The sequence below is a fragment of the Phaenicophaeus curvirostris genome, chromosome 2 (genome assembly GCF_032191515.1).
Source record: "Phaenicophaeus curvirostris isolate KB17595 chromosome 2, BPBGC_Pcur_1.0, whole genome shotgun sequence".
Taxonomy (NCBI): Eukaryota; Metazoa; Chordata; class Aves; order Cuculiformes; family Cuculidae; genus Phaenicophaeus; species Phaenicophaeus curvirostris.
The window spans coordinates 116,779,259-116,798,654 of NC_091393.1; the positions used below are offsets into that span (position 1 = coordinate 116,779,259).

Genomic DNA, 19,396 nt, shown 5'->3' on the forward strand with positions numbered 1-19,396 from the left:
CCAGGTGCTGCCCCGCCCGCCGCGGGGCCGTTCCCTGCCCGGCCCCACCCCGGATCCTCCCGCGCCGCCGCCGCCGCCGCCGCACCCCTCTCTCCATCCTCCCCCACCCCCCGGTCGCCGCCGCCGCCGCGGAGCCGCCAGACGCACGTGGAGCCGCCATGGGCCGCCTGGTGCTGCAGGACGGGACGGTGCTGCGGGGACGGCCCTTCGGGGCCGCCGGGGCCGCCGCCGGGGAAGTCGGTGGGTGCGGGGGGAGAGGGGGATGGGGACCGGGACGGGGGGGCCGGTGCCGACGCCGGTGCCAGCGCCAGCGCCGCTGTCCCGCAGTGTTCCAGACCGGCATGGTCGGGTACCCCGAGGCGCTCACCGACCCCTCCTACGAGGCGCAGATCCTGGTGCTCACGTACCCCCTCATCGGCAACTACGGGGTCCCGAGGGACGAGACCGACCCCTTCGGCCTCAGCAGGGTGAGCGGGGGCTGCGGGCGGGCTGGGGGGCAGGGGGTGATAGAGGCTCTGGGGCGGGCAGCAGGGTGCGGGGCAGGCACTGGGGCAGGCAGCGAGGCGTGGGGCAGGCTGTGGGGCAGGCAGCAGTGCAGGCTATGGGGCAGACAATGAGGCGTGGGGCAGGCTATGGGGCAGACAGCAAGCTGTGGGGCAGGCACTGGGGCAGGCAGCAGTGCAGGCAGCAGTGCAGACTATGGGGCAGACATCAAGATGTGGGGCAGGCAGTGCAGACTATGGGGCAGGCAGCAGTACAGGTTATGGGGCAGACAGCGAGGCGTGGGGCAGGCTGTGGGGCAGATGTTGAGGTGTGGGGCAGGCAGTGGTACAGGCTATGGGGCAGGCAATGGTTCAGGCTATGGGGCAGGCAATGGTTCAGGCTATGGGGCAGGCAGTGGTTCAGGCTATGGGGCAGGCTGTGGAGCAGACAGCGAGCTACGGGGCAGGCAATGGGGCAGGCAATGGGGCAGACAGCGAGATGTGGGGCAGGCAATGGGGCAGGCAGCGAGGTGTGGGGCAGGCAGCAGTGCAGGCTATGGGGCAGGCAGCGAGGTGTGGGGCAGGCAGTGGTACAGGCTATGGGGCAGGCTGTGGTACAGGCTATGGGGCAGGCTGTGGAGCAGACAGCGAGGCGTGGGGCAGGCTATGGGGCAGGCAGCAGTGCAGACTATGGGGCAGGCAGCAGTACAGGCTATGGGGCAGACATCGAGGTGTGGGGCAGGCTGTGGGGTGTGGCGCAGGCAGCAGCGTGTAGGGAGGGCTATGGGGCAGGCGGTGCTGCAGCCCGCGGGGCAGGCGTAAGTATGTGGGACGGGCAGCGGTTTGCGGGCTGAGAAGCGATGCGCCTGTGGGGCAGGCTGTGGGGCGGGCAGCGATGCCTGGGGCAGCGCGTCCTGCGCTGGTGCCAAGCGCAGCTGGCAGGCGCAGGGCTGGGTGGGGCGGCGCAGGGTGCCAAGGCGGGGAGCACGTTTGGCCCCAGCGCCGTGGGGCTCGGAGCCAGTAGAGCGGCTCAGGGTCCTCCAGAAAGGTTTGGCCTCGATGCTGCGGGGCTCAGTTTGCTGGTGGGGGAGCCCTCTGAGCTCTGGGGCGCTGTCACACGCTGTCTGTCCCCCGTGGGGCAGGTGGGGGTCCCAGCCCCCCAGGATGGGGGAGGGCAGAGCTGGGGGAAGGGCTCAGACCCCTCCCAGCCCCATGGCTCGGGGCAGAGTCCAGGGTCCTGCAGCTGCCTGGGCCTCCCTGATCCAGCCCCGGGGTCCATCCTGCGCAGCCCCTTCCTACACCAGCCCCGGGGTCCATCCTACATGGCCCAGGAGCCCCCTGGGTTGGGGGCTGCCATCCAGAGGTCTGGACACCCCATCTTGGGGGTCCCCAAGCCTCGGTGTGTAGGGCTGGGTGTGGGGACAACGGTGGCCGATGCTGTGGTGTGGGCAGGGATGGGGTCCGCGACCCCTGGGGGTGTCCCCTGTCCCCTGCCCACCCCACTGACCCCTGTCTGCCCCGCTGACCCCTGTCCCCTCAGTGGTTCGAGTCCAGCAGGATCCATGTGGCCGCGCTGGTGGTGGGCGAGTGCTCGGAGACCCCAAGCCACTGGAGCGCCTCCCACTCCCTTGACCAGTGGCTGAAGGAGCAGAACATCCCCGGGCTGCAAGGTGGGACTGGGAGGGACTTGGGGGTGGTGGTGGGGAACTAGGACCAGAACCCTCTCTGCACTGGGATTTGCCACCTCGGGAGCTGACTCGGTGTTGGGCGGTTGGGGGCGATGATGCTGCTGGGGCTTGGGGGTCCCAGTCTGAGTGGGAGGGATCTGGGGGTCTCACTCCAGATCCATGGGGTCTGTCCTGGGGACAGATCCGTGGGGTCCCAGCTGGGATGGATCTGTAGGGTCCTGGTTCGAATGAACCCCTGGGGTCCCGAGTGGGTTGGATCTATGGGGCACTGAGTCCTGCTTGCGTGCAGGCATCGACACGCGGGCGCTGACGAAGAAGCTGCGTGAGGAGGGGTCTCTGCTGGGGAAGCTGCTGCCCGATGGGACTCCCGAAAGCAGCATCCCCTTCGAGGACCCCAACACGAGACACCTCGTGCAGGAGGTGTCGCTCAAGGTGGGGCTGGAGGGGATGGTGAGCACGTCTGGGGGGCTGGCACTGAGCTGGGGGCACTGGGGGGAGGGCTGGAGAAGCTGGGGGACGTGAGGGAGCTTGGGGGGGGCCTGAGGGGGCTGGTGTTGGGCTGCGGGGGGGTCTTGGGGTGGGATGATGGTGGGGATCCTCGCTGGGGCAGTGGGGGTCCCACCTGGGGGTCGGGGGTGACCCATGTTCCCAATCCCCCCACAGAGTCCCCGCGTGTTCAACCCAGGGGGATCGCTGCGTGTCACGGCCCTCGACTGCGGCCTCAAGAGCAACCAAGTGCGGTGCCTGTGCCAGCGCGGCGCCGCCGTCACCGTGGTGCCCTGGGACCACGCGCTGGATCCTGCAGGTAAGCTCAGCACCAGGGACCAGGGGGCCTGGCTGGGACCCCCACTACGGGTTACAGTGTCCTGATGGGACCCTGCAGGGTCCAGGGCTCCTTGCTCCCCCCGCGCTGGGATTTGTGGGGTCAGGGTGCCCCGCTGTGACCCTGCTGTGGGTCTGGGGTCCTGGGGGGTCCCTGCTCTGACCCCACCGCGCTCTCGGTGCAGATTTCGACGCGCTGTTTGTCAGCAATGGCCCTGGGGACCCCCGGCTGTGCCAGGCAACCGTGTCGAGGCTTCGGCAGGTGCTGGATGCGCCGCAGCCCAAGCCGGTGTTCGGGATCTGCCTGGGCCACCAGCTGCTCGCCCTGGCCATCGGTGCCCACACCTACAAGATGAAGTGAGCGGGGCTGGGGGCCTTGTAGGCGTCCAGGTCCAGGGTCAGGGTCACTGTGGGGATTCGGGGTCTGGAATCAAGGTCCCTGTGAGGGTCTGGAGTTGGGATCCAGGGTCACCGTGGGTGTCTGAGGTGGGGGGTACCTGTGGGGGTCTGGGGTCAAAGTCCTTGTGGGGGTCTGAGGTTGGGGTCGCTGTGGTGTTTGGATCCCTGTGAGGGTCCAGGGTCATCATGAGGGGCTGAGGTTCTTCTGGGGGTCAAGGGTCGGGGTCCCCTTGGGAGCCTGGGGTTGGAGTCACCGCGGGGAGCAAGGATCAGGGTCTCTGTGAAGATCTGGGGACGTCATGGGGGTCTGGGGTCACTGTGAGGGTCTGGGGTCGATGTCCCTGCAGGGATTCAAGGGTTGGGGTCACCATGAGGGTTTAGGGTTGGCATCGCTGTGGGATCCGGGGTGGGATTCCCTACGGGGTCTGGGGTTGGAATCACCGTAGGGTGCCGTGCCCGCAGGTACGGGAACCGTGGTCACAACCAGCCGTGCCTGCATGAGGAGTCACGGCGCTGCTTCATGACGGCGCAGAACCATGGCTTCGCGGTGGAGGCGAGCAGCCTGCCGCCCGGCTGGACCCGGCTCTTCACCAACGCCAACGACGGCTCCAACGAGGGCATCGTCCACGAGCACAAGCCCTTCTTCAGGTGGGCTGGGGGGCAGAGGGGCTGATACACAGGGACCGAGGCGGGCAGAGGGATTATGAGGGGGTGGCATGGGTGCGGTGGCTACCGTGGGTCCCTGCCCCACCGCCCTCTGCCCCCAACAGCGTCCAGTTCCACCCTGAACATCGTGCTGGCCCCACGGACCTGGAGGGGCTCTTTGACGTCTTCATTGAGACAGCAAAGGACCTGCGAAGCGGAGACAGCAGCGGCCCCACCGGTGAGCACAGAGCAGGAAGGGATAGCGAGGGCTGTGGGGCAGGGACCATGGGGCAGAGCTGTGGGGGATGGGGCTGTGCGGGGGCTCCATGTTCCCCCAGCCCCACCACCCCTGTGCTCCCCGGTGCGGGAGGAGCTGCGGGGGTGTGGGGCAGGGTCTCTGGGGCCAGGGCCCCCAGCCCCACGGCCCCTGTGCCCCCCCAGTGCGGGAGCGGCTGCACGCCTGGCTGACCCACGGTGCGGCGCCGGCACGGGGTCCGGACATGCCGCGGCCACGCAAGGTGCTGATCCTGGGCTCGGGTGGGCTCTCCATCGGCCAGGCCGGCGAGTTCGACTACTCAGGGTCACAGGTGAGAGGTGGGGGGATCCCCAAGGGGGATAGTGGGGTCCCTGGGGGAGTGGTGGGGGTCCCTAGGGAGTCCCTGGGTGGGAGGGCAGTGCTGGAGGGTAGTGGAGGTCCTGGGGGAGATGGAGATCCCTAGGGGGCAGCAGGGTGGGTCATTGTGGGCACTGGGGGGTCCCTAGGTCAATGTGGGGATGGTTCTAGGGGCATCCTGGGGAGGAGTGTGGGTCCCAGGGGTCTGTGACACTGTCCCCCTGCCCAGGCCATCAAGGCCCTGAAGGAGGAGCACGTCCAGACAGTGCTGATCAACCCCAACATCGCGACGGTGCAGACGTCCAAGGGGTTGGCTGACAGGGTCTACTTCTTGCCCATCACCCCTGAGTACGTCACCCAGGTGAGACCCACGACACAGGGGTGGGGGGCGCTCCACGAAGAGCGTGAGAGACAAGTCGGGGGTGTGAGGACAGAGGGTCCTGGGGGCTGGAGGGTGAGAAATGGGACTGGGAGCTGCCCAGAGAATGAAGGGGGAGTCAAGGCCACCACAGGTCCCTGCCCTGTGGCTGCAGTGGCCACTGTGGGGTCACTACCGCGCAGGTTTGGTGGCCAGTAGGTCCCCCCTGCCCCACGAGTTTGGTGGCCAGTAGGTCCCCCCTGCCCCACGAGTTTGGTGGCCAGTAGGTCCCCCCTGCCCCACGAGTTTGGTGGCCAGTAGGTCCCCCCTGCCCCACGAGTTTGGTGGCCAGTAGGTCCCCCCTGCCCCACGAGTTTGGTGGCCAGTAGGTCCCCCCTGACCCACGAGTTTGGCGGCCAGTAGGTCCCCCCTGACCCACGAGTTTGGCGGCCACTAGGTCCCCCCTGACCCACAAGTTTGGTGGCCACTAGGTCCCCTCTGACCCACGAGTTTGGTGGCCAGTAGGTCCCCCCTGCCCCACGAGTTTGGTGGCCACCACATCCCCTCCCGCCCCATGGGTTTGGTGGCCGCCATGTCGTCCCTGCCCTGTGGACGTGGTGGCTGTTGTGGTTCCCCACCCCACGGCTTTGGTGACCCCCCGGGTCTTCTGCCCCACGACACGTGCCCTGCAGGTGATCCGGAATGAGCGCCCCGATGGCGTGCTGCTGACGTTTGGCGGGCAGACGGCACTCAACTGCGGTGTGGAGCTGCAGAAGGCGGGCGTGCTCGAGCGATACAACGTGCGCGTGCTCGGCACCCCCGTCGCCTCCATTGAGATGACCGAGGACCGCAAGGTCTTCGTTGAGAAGATGGAGGAGATCAGCGAGCACGTGGCGCCCAGTGAGGCTGCCGCCTCCCTGGAGCAGGTCCAGTGGGATTGGGGGTCAGCTCCTGGGCAGGGTGCTCTCCTCCCTGGGGCAGGGATGGGGCAGGATCAAGCGTGGGGTAGAATCATAGGATCGTAGAATCACTAGGTTGGAAAGGATCCACCAGATAATCGAGTCCAACCATTCCTATCAATCACTAAACCATGTCCCTCAGCACCTCATCCACCCGTCCCTTAAACACCTCCAGGGAAGGTGACTCAACCCCCTCCCTGGGTAGCCTGTTCCAGTGCCCAGTGACCCTTTCTGTGAAGAATTTTTTCCTAATGTCCAGCCTAAACCTCCCTAGTGGAGCTTGAGGCCATTCCTTCTCGTCCTGTCCCCTGTCACTTGTCCTTTCAGGTAGTTGTAGAGAGCAATGAGGTCTCCCCTCAGCCTCCTCTTCTCCAGGCTAAGCAACCCCAGCTCTCTTAGCTACTCCTCATAAGACTTGTTTTCCAACCCCCTCACCAGCTTCGTTGCTCTTCTCTGGACTCGCTCCAGAGCCTCAACACCCTTCTTGTGGCAGTTCTCGGGGGCAGGATGGGGGTGCAGTGTGGGGCAGCATGTGGGGCAGCTTCTGATACGTGCTGTCCTCCTCTGAGCTGCCAGTGACACCGTCTCTCCCTGCAGGCGCTGGCGGCGGCGGAGCGGCTGGGCTACCCGGTGCTGGTGCGCTCAGCGTATGCGCTGGGCGGCCTGGGCTCCGGCTTTGCCAGTAACCGGGAGGAACTGGTGGCACTGGTGAGCCAGGCCTTCGCCCACACCTCTCAGGTCCTGGTGGATAAGTCCCTCAAGGGCTGGAAGGAGATCGAGTATGAGGTGGTGCGGGACGCCTACGACAACTGTGTCGCGGTATGAGGGGACCCTGGGCTCAGGGGGGCTGGGAGTGTGGGGCCAGGATCTCCCACAGGACCCCAACCCCAGGGAGTTCTCCCCCATCCATGGGGTCAGTTGCTGTGCCCCCTGAACTGGACCCTCTGCTCCTGGGGGTTCTGGAGTTCCTGCTGAAGCCCTCACCGTGCCGGGAGCCTCCTGGGAAGGCAGGAAGGGGTTGGGAGCCTGGAGGGGACCCAGAGAGAGTATCTGGCATCACTCGTGGGTGTGGGATGCAGAGTCCGGGCCTCCCTCAGCCCATGGTGCTCCCTTGTGTTGCCAGGTGTGCAACATGGAGAACCTGGACCCGCTGGGCATCCACACGGGTGAGTCCATCGTGGTGGCGCCCAGCCAGACCCTCAACAACACCGAGTACTTCCTGCTGCGCCGCACGGCCATCAAGGTGGTTCGTCACCTGGGCATCATCGGCGAGTGCAACATCCAGTTTGCCCTCAACCCGGAGTCAGAGCAGGTGAGCACAGCCACCACCTGTCCCTGGTTGTGGCCACAGGTGCCATCTCTGCACTGGCACCTGGTCTCATGCTGCGCATCCGCGTCCTGTGCTGCTAACCCTGCTGCCCGCAGTACTACATCATCGAGGTGAACGCCCGGCTCTCCCGCAGCTCCGCGCTGGCCAGCAAAGCCACCGGCTACCCGCTGGCCTACGTGGCCGCCAAGCTGGCCTTGGGCCTCCCCCTGCCCGTCCTCAGGTATCGGCACCGCCGTGGCACAGGGTGGGCACTGGCCTGGTGCCACTGCGGCTGCTGAGCCCCGTTCCCTCACCAGGAACTCGGTCACCAACTCCACGACGGCCAACTTTGAGCCCAGCCTGGACTACTGCGTCGTGAAGATCCCGCGCTGGGACCTCAGCAAGTTCCTCCGCGTCAGCACCAAGATCGGCAGCTCCATGAAGAGCGTGGGTGAGTGCGACGCCGTGGGCAGGTGGGCAGCGCAGTGGGTGCTGGATCTGGCTGCTCATCACTCCATCCACAGGGGAGGTCATGGCCATCGGCAGGAACTTTGAGGAGGCTTTCCAGAAGGCGCTGAGGATGGTAGATGAAAACTGCATTGGCTTTGACCACACGGTGAAGCCTGCATCAGACGTGGTGAGCGCCGGGGTCTGGGCTGAGGTCCTGGGGGAGGTTCCTGGCCCCGCTCACCTCCCTGGCCTGGCAGGAGCTGGAGACGCCAACGGACAAGCGGATCTTCGTGCTGGCGGCTGCGCTGCGTGCCGGCTACTCCATCGAGCGGCTCTATGAGCTGACCAAGATCGACCGCTGGTTCCTCCACAAGATGAAGAACATCACGGACCACACGGCGCTGCTGGAGTCGTACCGGGAAGAGCAGAGCACCATGCCGCCCGCCGTGCTCCAGCGCGCCAAGCAGCTTGGCTTCTCCGACAAGCAGGTGGCTCAGGCTGTGCTCAGGTAACGTTGGGAGGGGGTGGCCTTGTGCTGAGCCCCAGCCCCTGTCCCGATGCTCACTCTCCCTCTGCAGCACTGAGCTGGCCGTGCGGAAGATGCGGCGGGACCTGCAGATCCTGCCCGTGGTGAAGCAGATCGACACGGTGGCGGCGGAGTGGCCGGCGCAGACCAACTACCTGTACCTGACCTACAACGGCACCGAGCACGACCTGGCCTTCCGGGAGCCCCACGTCATGGTCATCGGTTCCGGCGTCTACCGCATCGGCAGCAGCGTTGAGTTCGACTGGTGCGCTGTCGGCTGCATCCAGGAGCTGCGCAAGGTCAGCCGGGCAGGTGGGGCGGGTGTTCCCGGCCAGAGGACGGGGCTGGGGGTCACTGGGGACACTCAGCCTCACTGCGTCCCACTGCCCCGCAGATGGGCTTCAAGACAATCATGGTGAACTACAACCCAGAGACGGTGAGCACCGACTACGACATGTGCGACCGCCTCTATTTCGATGAGATCTCCTTTGAGGTGAGCAGGACTGAGGTTCTGTGTGCCAGGGGGTGGGGTCTTGAGCACCATGGGGCTGGGGGCGGCTGTAGCAGATGACACTAAGCTGGGTGGAAGTGTCAATCTGCTGGAGGGTCGGGAGACTCCAAAGGGATCTGAACAGGCTGGACCGCTGAGCAGAGACCAATGGGATGAGGTTTAACAAGGCCAAATGCCGGGTCCTGCACTTGGGGCACAACAACCCTGTGCAGTGCTACAGACTAGGAGAAGTCTGGCTGGAAAGCTGCCTGGAGGAGAGGGACCTGGGGGTGTTGGTTAACAGCGACTGACCATGAGCCAGCAGTGGCCCAGGTGGCCAAGAAGGCCAATGGCATCTTGGCTTGGATCAGAAACGGCGTGACCAGCAGGGCCAGGGAGGTTATTCTGCCTCTGTACTCGGCACTGGTGAGACCGCTCCTCGAATCCTGTGTTCAGTTCTGGACCCCTCACCACAAGAAGGATGTTGAGGCTCTGGAGCGAGTCCAGAGAAGAGCAACAAAGCTGGTGAAGGGGCTGGAGAACAGGCCTTACGAGGAACGGCTGAGAGAGCTGGGGGTGTTTAGCCTGGAGAAGAGGAGGCTGAGGGGAGACCTCATTGCTCTCTACAACTACCTGAAAGGAGGTTGTAGAGAGGAGGGAGCTGGCCTCTTCTCCCAGGTGACAAGGGGACAGGACGAGAGGGAATGGCCTCAAGCTCTGCTAGGAGAGGTTTAGGTTGAACGTTAGGTAAAAATATTTCATGGAAAGGGTCATTGGGCACTGGCAGAGGCTGCCCAGGGAGGTGTTTGAGTCACCTTCCCTGGAGGTGTTTAAGGGACAGGCCTGGGAACCGGGGCTGGGGGCGGGAGAGCTCGGGGTGGATGAGGTGCTGAGGGACATGGTTTAGTGTTTGATAGGAATGGTTGGACTCAATGATCCGGTGGGTCTCTTCCAACCTGGTGATTTTATGATTCTAGGTGGTTATGGACATCTATGAGCTGGAGAACCCCGAGGGTGTGATCCTGTCCATGGGTGGGCAGCTGCCCAACAACATCGCCATGGCCCTGCACCGGCAGCAGTGCCGCATCCTGGGCACCTCCCCAGAGGCCATCGACTCGGCTGAGAATCGCTTCAAGTTCTCCCGCCTACTCGACTCCATTGGCATCAGCCAGCCACTCTGGAAGGAGCTCTCTGACATGGAGGTGCGGGACCGGTGCTGGTGCTGGGGTTGCCTTGGGGCTCTGGAGCTCGACGTGTGCTCTGAACATGATGGCTCTCTCACAGTCAGCCAAGCAGTTCTGCTGCAAGGTGGGGTACCCCTGCGTCGTGCGCCCCTCCTACGTGCTGAGCGGCGCCGCCATGAACGTCGCCTACTCGGACAGCGACCTGGAGAAGTTCCTGAGCAACGCCGTGGCCGTCTCCAAGGAGCAGCCTGTCGTCATCTCCAAGTTCATCCAGGAAGCCAAGGTCCATCCGGGAGGGTTCTCTGGCCCTGGGGTGTCCCTGCTCTCTGCGAGAGCCCCAGCCCCTGGTGCCGGCAGCACGCTGTGACCGTGTTCCTGCTCACAGGAGATTGATGTGGATGCGGTGGCCTGTGATGACGTGGTGGTGGCTATCGCCATCTCGGAGCACGTGGAGAACGCTGGGGTGCACTCAGGCGATGCCACGCTGGTGACGCCCCCCCAGGACATCACCCCGAAGACACTGGAGCGCATCAAAGCCATCGTCCATGCTGTTGCGCAGGAGCTGCAGGTCACCGGGCCCTTCAACCTGCAGCTCATCGCCAAGGTATCCAACCCAGGGCCCGGCGTAGGCAGGAGGACACCCTGTGGCCCCCGGCGAGCCTGACGCCGTCCTCTTTTCCCCAGGATGACCAGCTGAAGGTGATCGAATGCAACGTCCGGGTCTCCCGCTCCTTCCCCTTTGTCTCCAAGACCCTGGGGGTGGACCTGGTGGCTTTGGCCACCCAGGTGATCATGGGCGAGGAGGTGGAGCCTGTGGGGCTGATGACGGGCACGGGCATCGTTGGTGTCAAGGTGAGCGCAGGTTGTGGGGGCTGGGCAGGGGCACGTGGCCAGGCGGCCCCTGAACCCCCAGTGTCCCCCAGGTGCCCCAGTTCTCCTTCTCGCGCCTGGCAGGCGCCGACGTGGTGCTCGGCGTGGAGATGACCAGCACGGGCGAGGTGGCCTGCTTCGGCGAGAACCGCTGCGAGGCATACCTGAAGGCCATGCTCAGCACCGGCTTCAAGATCCCCAAGAAGAACATCCTGCTGACCATCGGCAGCTACAAGGTGCGTGGCGTGGGCGCTGGGGGTCAGGGTGGCGTCGGGAGGCCCCACTTTGCTCACTGACCAAACCTGGCATCACTGCAGAACAAGAGTGAGCTGCTACCCACTGTGCGGACTCTGGAGAGCCTCGGCTACAATCTGTACGCCAGCCTGGGCACAGCTGACTTCTACACTGAGCACGGCATCAAGGTCAGGGCTGGGGGTCCTGGAGAGGCAAGGGTTGGGGTTCCTGGAGTGTCTGAAGGTCTGGAAGGGCTGGGGTACCCAGTGGGGGCCGGGGGTCCTAGAGGATCTGGGGGCTTGGAGAGCTGGAAGGGCTGGGGCTGGGGTCCTAGAGGGTTGGGGAGCCGGGAGGGCCCGTGGTCGCTGACAGTGTTGGTGCCACAGGTGATGGCCGTGGACTGGCACTTTGAGGAGGCGGACGGCAACGAGGTGGGTGCCCGGGAGACACAGCGCAGCATCCTGGACTACCTGGCTGAGAACCACTTTGAGATGGTCATCAACCTCTCGATGCGCAACTCGGGCGGCCGCCGGCTCTCCTCCTTCGTCACCAAGGGCTACCGCACCCGGCGCCTGGCCGTGGACTATTCGGTGCCGCTCATCATCGACATCAAGTGCACCAAGCTCTTCGTGGAGGTGGGTGGGGGAATGGAGGCTGCACCTCGAATCCTGGGTTCAGTTCTGGGCCCTTCTCTCCAAGAAAGCCCTGGAGGGGCTGGAGCACATCTGGAGGAGGAGAACGGAGCTGGGGAAGGGTCCGGAGCCCAGGGGTTCTGGGAGTGGCTGAGGGACCTGGGGCTGTTTAGTCTGGAGAAGAGGAGGCTGAGGGGAAACCTCATTACTCTCTGCAGCTCCAGGAAAGGCAGTTGGGTGCTGGTCTCTTCTCACAATGGATGAGACAAGATGAAACAGCCTCAAGTTGTGCCAGGGGAGGTTTAGATTGGATATTGGGAACAATTTCTTCTTGGAAGGTGTTGTCAAGCTCTGGCAGAGGCTGCCCAGGACAGTAGTAGAATCCACATCCCTGTAAGGGTTGAAATCCTTGTGGCCATAGCACTTTGGGGCATGGTTTGTTTGGCACAGTGGAGTCAGGCTGACGATTGGACTGGATGAGCTTGGAGGGCTTTTCCAGCTTCAACGATGCTATGATTTTATGTGGGTGCCAGTGAGAGCAAAGGGGATGGAGAAAGAAAGTCCTTCTGTGAGTGGTATGGGATCGGCGATGCTGGGGGGGTCGTTTTAGGGATGTGGCTTGGGCAGACACCCTCATTCCGGCCCCGTGCACGCCTGGGATCCGGGTCCTGCCTCACAGGTGCCGTCTTTGCAGGCACTGGGCCAGATCGGGGCAGCCCCCCCGCTGAAGATGCATGTGGACTGCATGACATCCCAGAAACTCATCCGTCTGCCGGGTAGGTGGGAATGGGGCCATGGTGGGGCTGAGGGCTCTGAGGGTGCAACACGGAGTTGGGGCAGCACCGGGAGCTGGGCTGAGGGCTCTGAGGATGCTCCAGGGAGAGGAGACATTCCCTGCACTGCCCCACATCCCCATGGCTGGAGGTCCTGTGCTGATGCTGCTGCGCTCCGCAGGCCTCATAGACGTCCACGTCCACCTCCGTGAGCCAGGCGGCACCCACAAGGAAGACTTTGCATCGGGCACAGCGGCCGCGCTGGCTGGCGGCATCACCATGGTGTGCGCCATGCCCAACACCAATCCCGCAGTCACCGACGCCGCCTCCTTCGCGCTGGCACAGAAGGTGGGGGGCTGCCTGGCACGGTGCCCGCGTCCCCTGCCCCGGTGCCGTGGTGCCTGTGGGGATCCGGTCACCGCCCTGGCACAGCACCCGCCACCTTTCTCCCGCAGCTCGCCGAGGCCGGCGCCCGCTGCGACTTTGCCCTCTTCCTGGGCGCTTCCTCGGAGAACGCCGGCTCGCTGGGCGCCCTGGCTGGCGCGGCTGCGGGGCTCAAGATGTATCTGAATGACACCTTCTCCAGCCTGCGGATGGACGATGTGTCGCTGTGGATGGAGGTGAGCGTGGCCGGTGGGGGCTGGCTCAGGGCTGGCTTTGGCTCCCGGCACCGGTGCTGACTGGCCCCCTTCTCCCCCAGCACTTCGAGCATTGGCCACGGCACCTGCCTGTGGTGGCCCACGCCGAGCGGCAGACGGTGGCTGCCATCCTGATGGTGGCCCAGCTGTACCAGCAGCCCGTGCACATCTGCCACGTGGCTCGCAAGGAGGAGGTGAGTGTGCGTGGACCCTGGTGTGGGACGTGAGGCCATTTGGAGCCACCCCTCACCACCGCTGTTCCCCCAGATCCTGCTCATCAAGGCGGCAAAGCAGAAGGGGATCCCGGTGACATGTGAGGTGGCCCCGCACCACCTCTTCCTGTGCCGTGATGACCTGGGGCGCCTCGGGGAGGGCCGAGCGGCTGTGCGGCCGGAGCTGGGCACCCGCCAGGACCTGGAAGCGCTCTGGGAGAACATGGACTCCATTGACTGCTTTGCCACGGACCACGGTGAGCCTTGGGGTGGAAGCACAGCGTGGGGATGGCAGTGGGTCCTACTGAGACCTAGGGTTCAGCCTGGGGAAGAGAAGGCTCCAGGGAGGCCTTAGAGCAACATCCAGTACTGAAAGAGGCTCCAGGAAAGATGGAGCAGGGCTCTTTTGATCAGGGAGGGCAGGAATGGGATAACGGGGAATGGTTTTCAGCCGAAAGAGGGGAGATTGAGATGAGATCTTGGGAAGAAATGCTTTGCTGTGGGGGTGGGGGAGGCCCTGGCCCAGGTTGCCCAGAGAAGTGGTGGCTGCCCCATCCCTGGAGGTGTTCAAGGCCAGGTTGGATGGGGCTTTGAGCAACCTGATCCAGTGGGAGGTGTCCCTGCAGATGGCAGGGGGTTGGAACAGGATGGGCTTTGAGGTCCCATCCAACCCAAACCATCCTCCGATTCCATGCAGCACCCCACACGCTGGAGGAGAAGCAGGGACCGGCACCACCCCCTGGCTACCCTGGCCTGGAGACGCTGCTGCCGCTGCTGCTGACAGCAGTGTCCGAGGGGCGGCTCTCAGTGGAGGACATAGTGCAGCGCCTCTATGAGAACCCCCGCAAGATCTTTGGGCTTCCAGCACAAGAGGACACTTATGTAGAGGTGAGTCCAGTCCCTACCAAACGCTGGATCCAGCCCCATCCCTGGCCCTGGTCGCTCCCTCTGACCTGTTGTCCTGGTAGGTGGACCTGGAGCATGAGTGGGTCATTCCCAGCCACACAGCCTTCTCCAAGGCCGGCTGGACACCCTTCGAGGGGATGAAGGTGAAGGGGACGGTGCGGAGAGTGGTTCTGCGCGGGGAGGTTGCTTACATCGACGGGCAGGTAAGGCTTCAGGTCCTCTACCCCCTGCATCCAGGGGTCCTCCCACATTTCTGGGGTCCCCCAGCACTCACCCCATCTTCCCCATGGCTGCAGGTGCTGGTGCCCCCCGGCTACGGGCAGGACGTGAAGAAACGGCCCTCGGCTGCCGTGCTGGCACCACATGTGGCCCCAGCCAAGGAGACAGTGAAGGTACCGGAGCGCGTGGGGCTGGGAGGGGGCATCCCTGCCCTGCCCTGGCTCCAGCTCAGCCTCTCCTTGCAGACCCCTGAGCGGCCCCGGCATGTGGTGGCCAGCGAGACGCTGCGCGGCCGAGCCTCCAGCCCACGCCGGGTCGGCCCTGTGGGCGATGGGCGCTTCCACCTCCCGCCCCGCATCCACCGCGCCTCCGACCCCGGGCTGCCAGGTGAGGGGCTTGCGTGGCGTGGCACAGCCAAGCCCAGCGGGTGGGCAGCGGAGCGAGCAGGGAGTGTGCCGGGGCTGGGGCCGCGGCGCGGTGGCCCCGCTGACGCCGGCCCTTGTGTCCCGTTCAGCGTTCCAGAGGCTGGGAGCCACGCACCGCCCGGGCGCCAGAGGCACCGGTAATGTCGGGGGGACACTCATGCAATGAGTCGCGGCACTAATGGCACCAACTGCAGCCGATGAGTGCATCCCCTCCCCCAGGTGCCGTGCTGGCCCTGGGCTGCGTGTGCTGGCCCGGCATGGGCACCGTTCCGCACCCGGCAGGGGCACAGGGCACAGTGGCACCCACCTGCTCGCTTCGACCCCGGCCCACGCGGCACCTCGGGGACCTGCCAGTGTGATTGGGGTTACATCTAATTGGGGTCGCGTCTAATTGGGGTATGTGGGGAGTGATGCGCTGGGGCTCGGGACTCCAGTCTCAGCGTACCCGTGGCCTTGGTGTTCCCGGTGCTTCTGATCAGGATGGTCATGGTTCCAGCTTCAGTCTCGGGGTGGTCATGGCCCTGGCACTCCTGTCTCGGGGTGGCCGTGGTCCTCGTTCTCCCATTTTGGCGTTGCCATGGCTCCAGTTTTGGGCACGTACTGCTTCCACTTGGTGCCAGCGGCGCTCCGGGAGTGCGGGACCTGTGTTCCGCAGCTGCCTGCACCCCCTAACGCTGCTGCTCCCTCTCCCACTGCAGCTGAGGACGCCCGGGACAAGGCTGTCAGGAAGGCGGCAGAGGCGGGTGAGTCCCTGGGGCTGGGCGGGCACGTGGGGCTCACTCCGTGGGCTCGCCGGCACGAGGGCTGACCAGCCGCTCTGTGCCGCAGATCCGGCTGCCATCCAGGACGGCTACTCCTACCCGCTGGGCCCCCTCCCGCGCCAGGCATCCCCCCAGCGCGCGCCCCACTTCCAGACCTCCCCACTGCTGCACCCCCTGGTCGGGCAGCACGTCCTCTCTGCTCAGCAGTTCTCCAAGGAGCAGGTACGTGGGTGCCGGCGGGACTAAGGGCCCTGGGCACTGCAATGGGCACGGTGCCCCCGGCTGCATCCCGGCTGAGCCCCCCGCTCCCTGCAGATGTCGCATCTGTTCAATGTGGCGCACGTGCTGCGCATGCTGGTGCAGAAGGAGCGGAGCCTGGACATCCTCAAGGTGAGTTGGGCCCGGTGGTGCTGCTGCGAGGTGCCCCGAACCCCACTGAGCGAGCCCGGTGCCGGGCACAGGTGCCCCTGGGCTCCCCACAGCAACGCCGTGTTCCCCGCAGGGCAAGGTGATGGCGTCCATGTTCTACGAGGCGAGCACGCGCACCAGCAGCTCCTTCGCCGCGGCCATGTGCCGGATGGGCGGCTCCGTCCTCACCTTCTCGGAGGCCACGTCCTCGGTGCAGAAGGGAGAGTCGCTGGCTGACTCCGTGCAGACCATGTGCTGCTACGCTGACGTCCTGGTGCTGCGGCACCCCCAGCCGGGTGCTGTCGAGGTGAGCAGGGCTGGGCATAGGGGCTGCGGCCTGGGGGGATGGCAACCCATAGGATCATAGAATCACCAGGTTGGAAAAGACCCACCAGATCATCGAGTCCAACCATTCCTATCAATCGCCATGCCCCTCAGTGCCTCGTCCACCCGTCCCTTAAACCCCTCCAGGGAAGGTGACTCAACCACCTCCCTAGGCAGCCTGTTCCAGTGCCCAATGACCCTTTCCGTGAAATGCTTTTTCCTAATGTTCAACCTAAACCTCCCCTAGCAGAGCTTGAGGCCATTCCCTCTCGTCCTGTCCCCTGTCACTTGGGAGAAGAGGCCAGCTCCCTCCTCTCCACAACCTCCTTTCAGGCAGTTGTAGAGAGCAATGAGGTCTCCCCTCAGCCTCCTCTTCTCCAGGCTAAACACCCCCAGCTCTCTCAGCCGTTCCTCATAAGGCCTGTTCTCCAGCCCCCTCACCAGCTTTGTTGCTCTTCTCTGGACTCGCTATGGGGTGGGGCTGTGCTCCCCCGTGGGGCGGATGTAGTGGGGGACAGAACTTGGCTCCAGGGCTGGCAGGGCCTCATCCTGCCGGCGCTGACGCTGCCTGTGCTCCCAGCTGGCCGCCAAGCACTGCCGCAAGCCGGTGATCAACGCAGGGGACGGGGTCGGGGAGCACCCCACACAGGCGCTGCTGGACATCTTCACCATCCGCGAGGAGCTGGGCACCGTCAACGGGATGACGGTGAGTGGCACGTGGTGCGGGGACGTCCCTTCCCGCACAGCACCGGAGTGTGGGACCTGGGGGCTCAACAACCACACGTGTGGATGATGCACTGGGGGACAAACCGGAACACTGGGAATCGCCTTATAGCAGCTTCCAGCACTGAAAGGGGCTCCGGGAAAGCTGGGGAGGGGCTCTTGGTCAGGGAATGCAGGGATGGGACGGGGAGGAGTGGTTTTTCAGCTGAAAGAGGGGACATGGAGATGAGATCTTAGGAAGTAATGTTTTCCTGTGAGGGTGGGGAGGCCCTGGCCCAGGCTGCCCAGAGAAGTGGTGGCTGCCCCATCCCTGGAGATGTTCAAGGCCGGGTTGGATGGGGCTTGGATCAACCTGATCCAGTGGGAGGTGTCCCTGCTCATGGTGGGGGGTTGGCACTGGATGAGTTTGAAGTCCATGCGTTTGGGTTCCATGGCTCCGTGTGGCCTCTCCCCAGATCACCATGGTGGGTGACCTGAAGCACGGCCGCACGGTGCACTCGCTGGCGCGCCTGCTCACCCTGTACCGCGTCAACCTGCGCTATGTCACCCCCCCGGGCCTGGAAATGCCCCCCGACATCACCACCTTCGTGGCCTCCAAGGGCATCAAGCAGGTGAGCAGGTGGTGTTGGGGGGAGTTTTAGGGCTCTGTGCCCCCCAGCCTGTTCCTCCCGGCTGACGCTGCCACCGCAGGAGGAGTTCGGGAGCATCGAGGAGGCGCTGCCGGACACGGACGTGCTCTACATGACGCGCATCCAGAAGGAGCGCTTCCGCCTGGCCGAGGAGTACGAGGCCGTAAGTAAAGAGGGGTGGGACAGGACCCCTGGGGTAGGGGCTGCAGGGACTCCCTCGCTTAGGGCTGACGCCCCCCTGCACCCCCCAGTGCTTCGGGCAGTTCATCCTCACACCCCATATCATGACGCGCGCCAAGGAGAAGATGGTGGTGATGCACCCACTTCCCCGTGTCAACGAGATCAGGTGGGGAGGCTTGGGGTGCTGGGGGGTGCTTAGCAGTTCTTGGGGGGGCTGAAGGATGCTGGGGGGGAGACAGGACTTGGGGGTGGGGTGCTGGGGGTGTTTGGGAGGTATGGGGTGCTTCGTGGGGGGGCTTGAAGGCTGCTGTTGGGGAGTTTCAGGTGGGGACAAGGGGCTCGGAGAGGATGGAGGATGATGCTGGGAGGAGGGGGGGGCGGCGCTCAGGGAGAGTTGGGGGTGGTTCAGGGGCAGCTCTGAGGGTCCCAGGGTGATGGGGGGGAGCTCTGAGGGGGCTGTGCTGTACTGGGTGGGAGGCAGGGCAAGGGGGCTCAGCTGTAAAGGGACTGGGGGCTCGGGGGGAGACACTGGGAGACTGAGGGCTGCGCTGGGTTGGTTCTGGGGTGATTTGAGGGGACTGGGGGCTGGGGGGCTGTGCTGGAGGGGAACTTGGGAGGGGTATGAGGGCTTTGCTGGGGGGCACTTGTGGGGTGGGGGGGGTCTCTGAAGGGCTGCAGCTTGCTGGGTCTGAGGGCAGCTAGGGGCGATTTGTGGGGGCTGAGGGCTGTACGAGGAGGATTGGAGGGGCTCTGGAGGAGCCAGGGGCTTGCAGGGTGTTGGGTGGGAGTTTTGGAATGGGCTGGGGGCAGGGCTGAGGGGCTGCAGTTTGCTGGCTAGGGGGGAGCTGTGGGGGTCTCTGGGGGCAGGGGACAGTATCAGGGGGCTTTAAGGGGTAGGGGGCTGCAATTTTCCAGGTAGGGGGGAGTTGTGGGGATCTCTGGGGGCTGTGGCAGAGGCTCGGGGGGGGGTGCTCTGGAGGGGCGAGGGGCTGTAGGTTGCTAGGTGTAGGGGCTGGCTGTGGGGATGGATCTCTGGGTGCTGGGCGGGGGGGCGCCCTGGAGAGGCTGCAGTTTGCTGGATGGGGGGTTGCTGGTGGCTGGAGCGGGGGGGGGGGATGTTGTTGGCTGGGAGAGGGGGCTGCGGGGGGGGTGCTCCGAGGGGCTGGGGGCTCTGAGGGGCTGGAGGAGCTGCAGGTTGTTGGGTGGGGGAGAGCCTGGGGGTCTCTGGGGGCTGAGCGGGGGCTCAGGGGGGCGCTGAGGGGCCGGGGGGGGGTCCCGGTGGACCCGGGGCCGCCGCTGACCTCCCCCCCCAACCCCTGCAGCGCGGCGGTGGACTCGGACCCGCGCGCCGCGTACTTCCGGCAGGCGGAGAACGGGATGTACATGCGGATGGCGCTGTTAACCACCGTGCTGGGCCGGTACTGAGCAATAAAAACGGGGTCGCGACCTCCTCGGGCCCCACCGACACCGCCGGTCGCTACGTCATCGCCGCGCGACAGCCGGCGCGGGGGGGCGCTGTGACGTCACCAGGGCGCCG

At 65.2% G+C, this 19,396-nt stretch overlaps 1 protein-coding gene across 2 annotated transcripts; it reads left to right on the top strand.

Annotated features, from left to right (window-relative positions):
- The first annotated feature begins 77 nt into the window (after positions 1-77).
- Positions 78-19,321, top strand: CAD (carbamoyl-phosphate synthetase 2, aspartate transcarbamylase, and dihydroorotase). Of its 2 annotated transcripts, XM_069850533.1 has the most exons (45): positions 78-240; positions 328-467; positions 2,023-2,152; positions 2,460-2,602; positions 2,834-2,975; positions 3,178-3,349; positions 3,854-4,039; positions 4,162-4,274; positions 4,478-4,623; positions 4,879-5,010; positions 5,700-5,933; positions 6,564-6,785; positions 7,090-7,278; positions 7,392-7,516; positions 7,593-7,726; positions 7,800-7,912; positions 7,983-8,233; positions 8,304-8,550; positions 8,646-8,744; positions 9,719-9,943; positions 10,026-10,208; positions 10,311-10,529; positions 10,610-10,777; positions 10,849-11,031; positions 11,113-11,217; positions 11,416-11,664; positions 12,356-12,437; positions 12,616-12,782; positions 12,890-13,054; positions 13,135-13,266; positions 13,340-13,541; positions 13,982-14,172; positions 14,253-14,393; positions 14,487-14,582; positions 14,655-14,796; positions 14,924-14,971; positions 15,533-15,577; positions 15,663-15,817; positions 15,911-15,985; positions 16,098-16,310; positions 16,908-17,033; positions 17,506-17,661; positions 17,741-17,842; positions 17,931-18,025; positions 19,182-19,321. In XM_069850533.1, the coding sequence occupies exons 1-45, from the start codon at positions 159-161 to the stop codon at positions 19,282-19,284; spliced, it is 6,768 nt and encodes a 2,255-aa protein (XP_069706634.1). In that variant the 5' UTR covers positions 78-158; the 3' UTR covers positions 19,285-19,321. The 2 variants fall into 2 exon arrangements, with proteins under 2 accessions (XP_069706634.1, XP_069706635.1); XM_069850534.1 differs by lacking the exon at positions 14,924-14,971.
- The last annotated feature ends 75 nt before the right edge of the window (positions 19,322-19,396 follow it).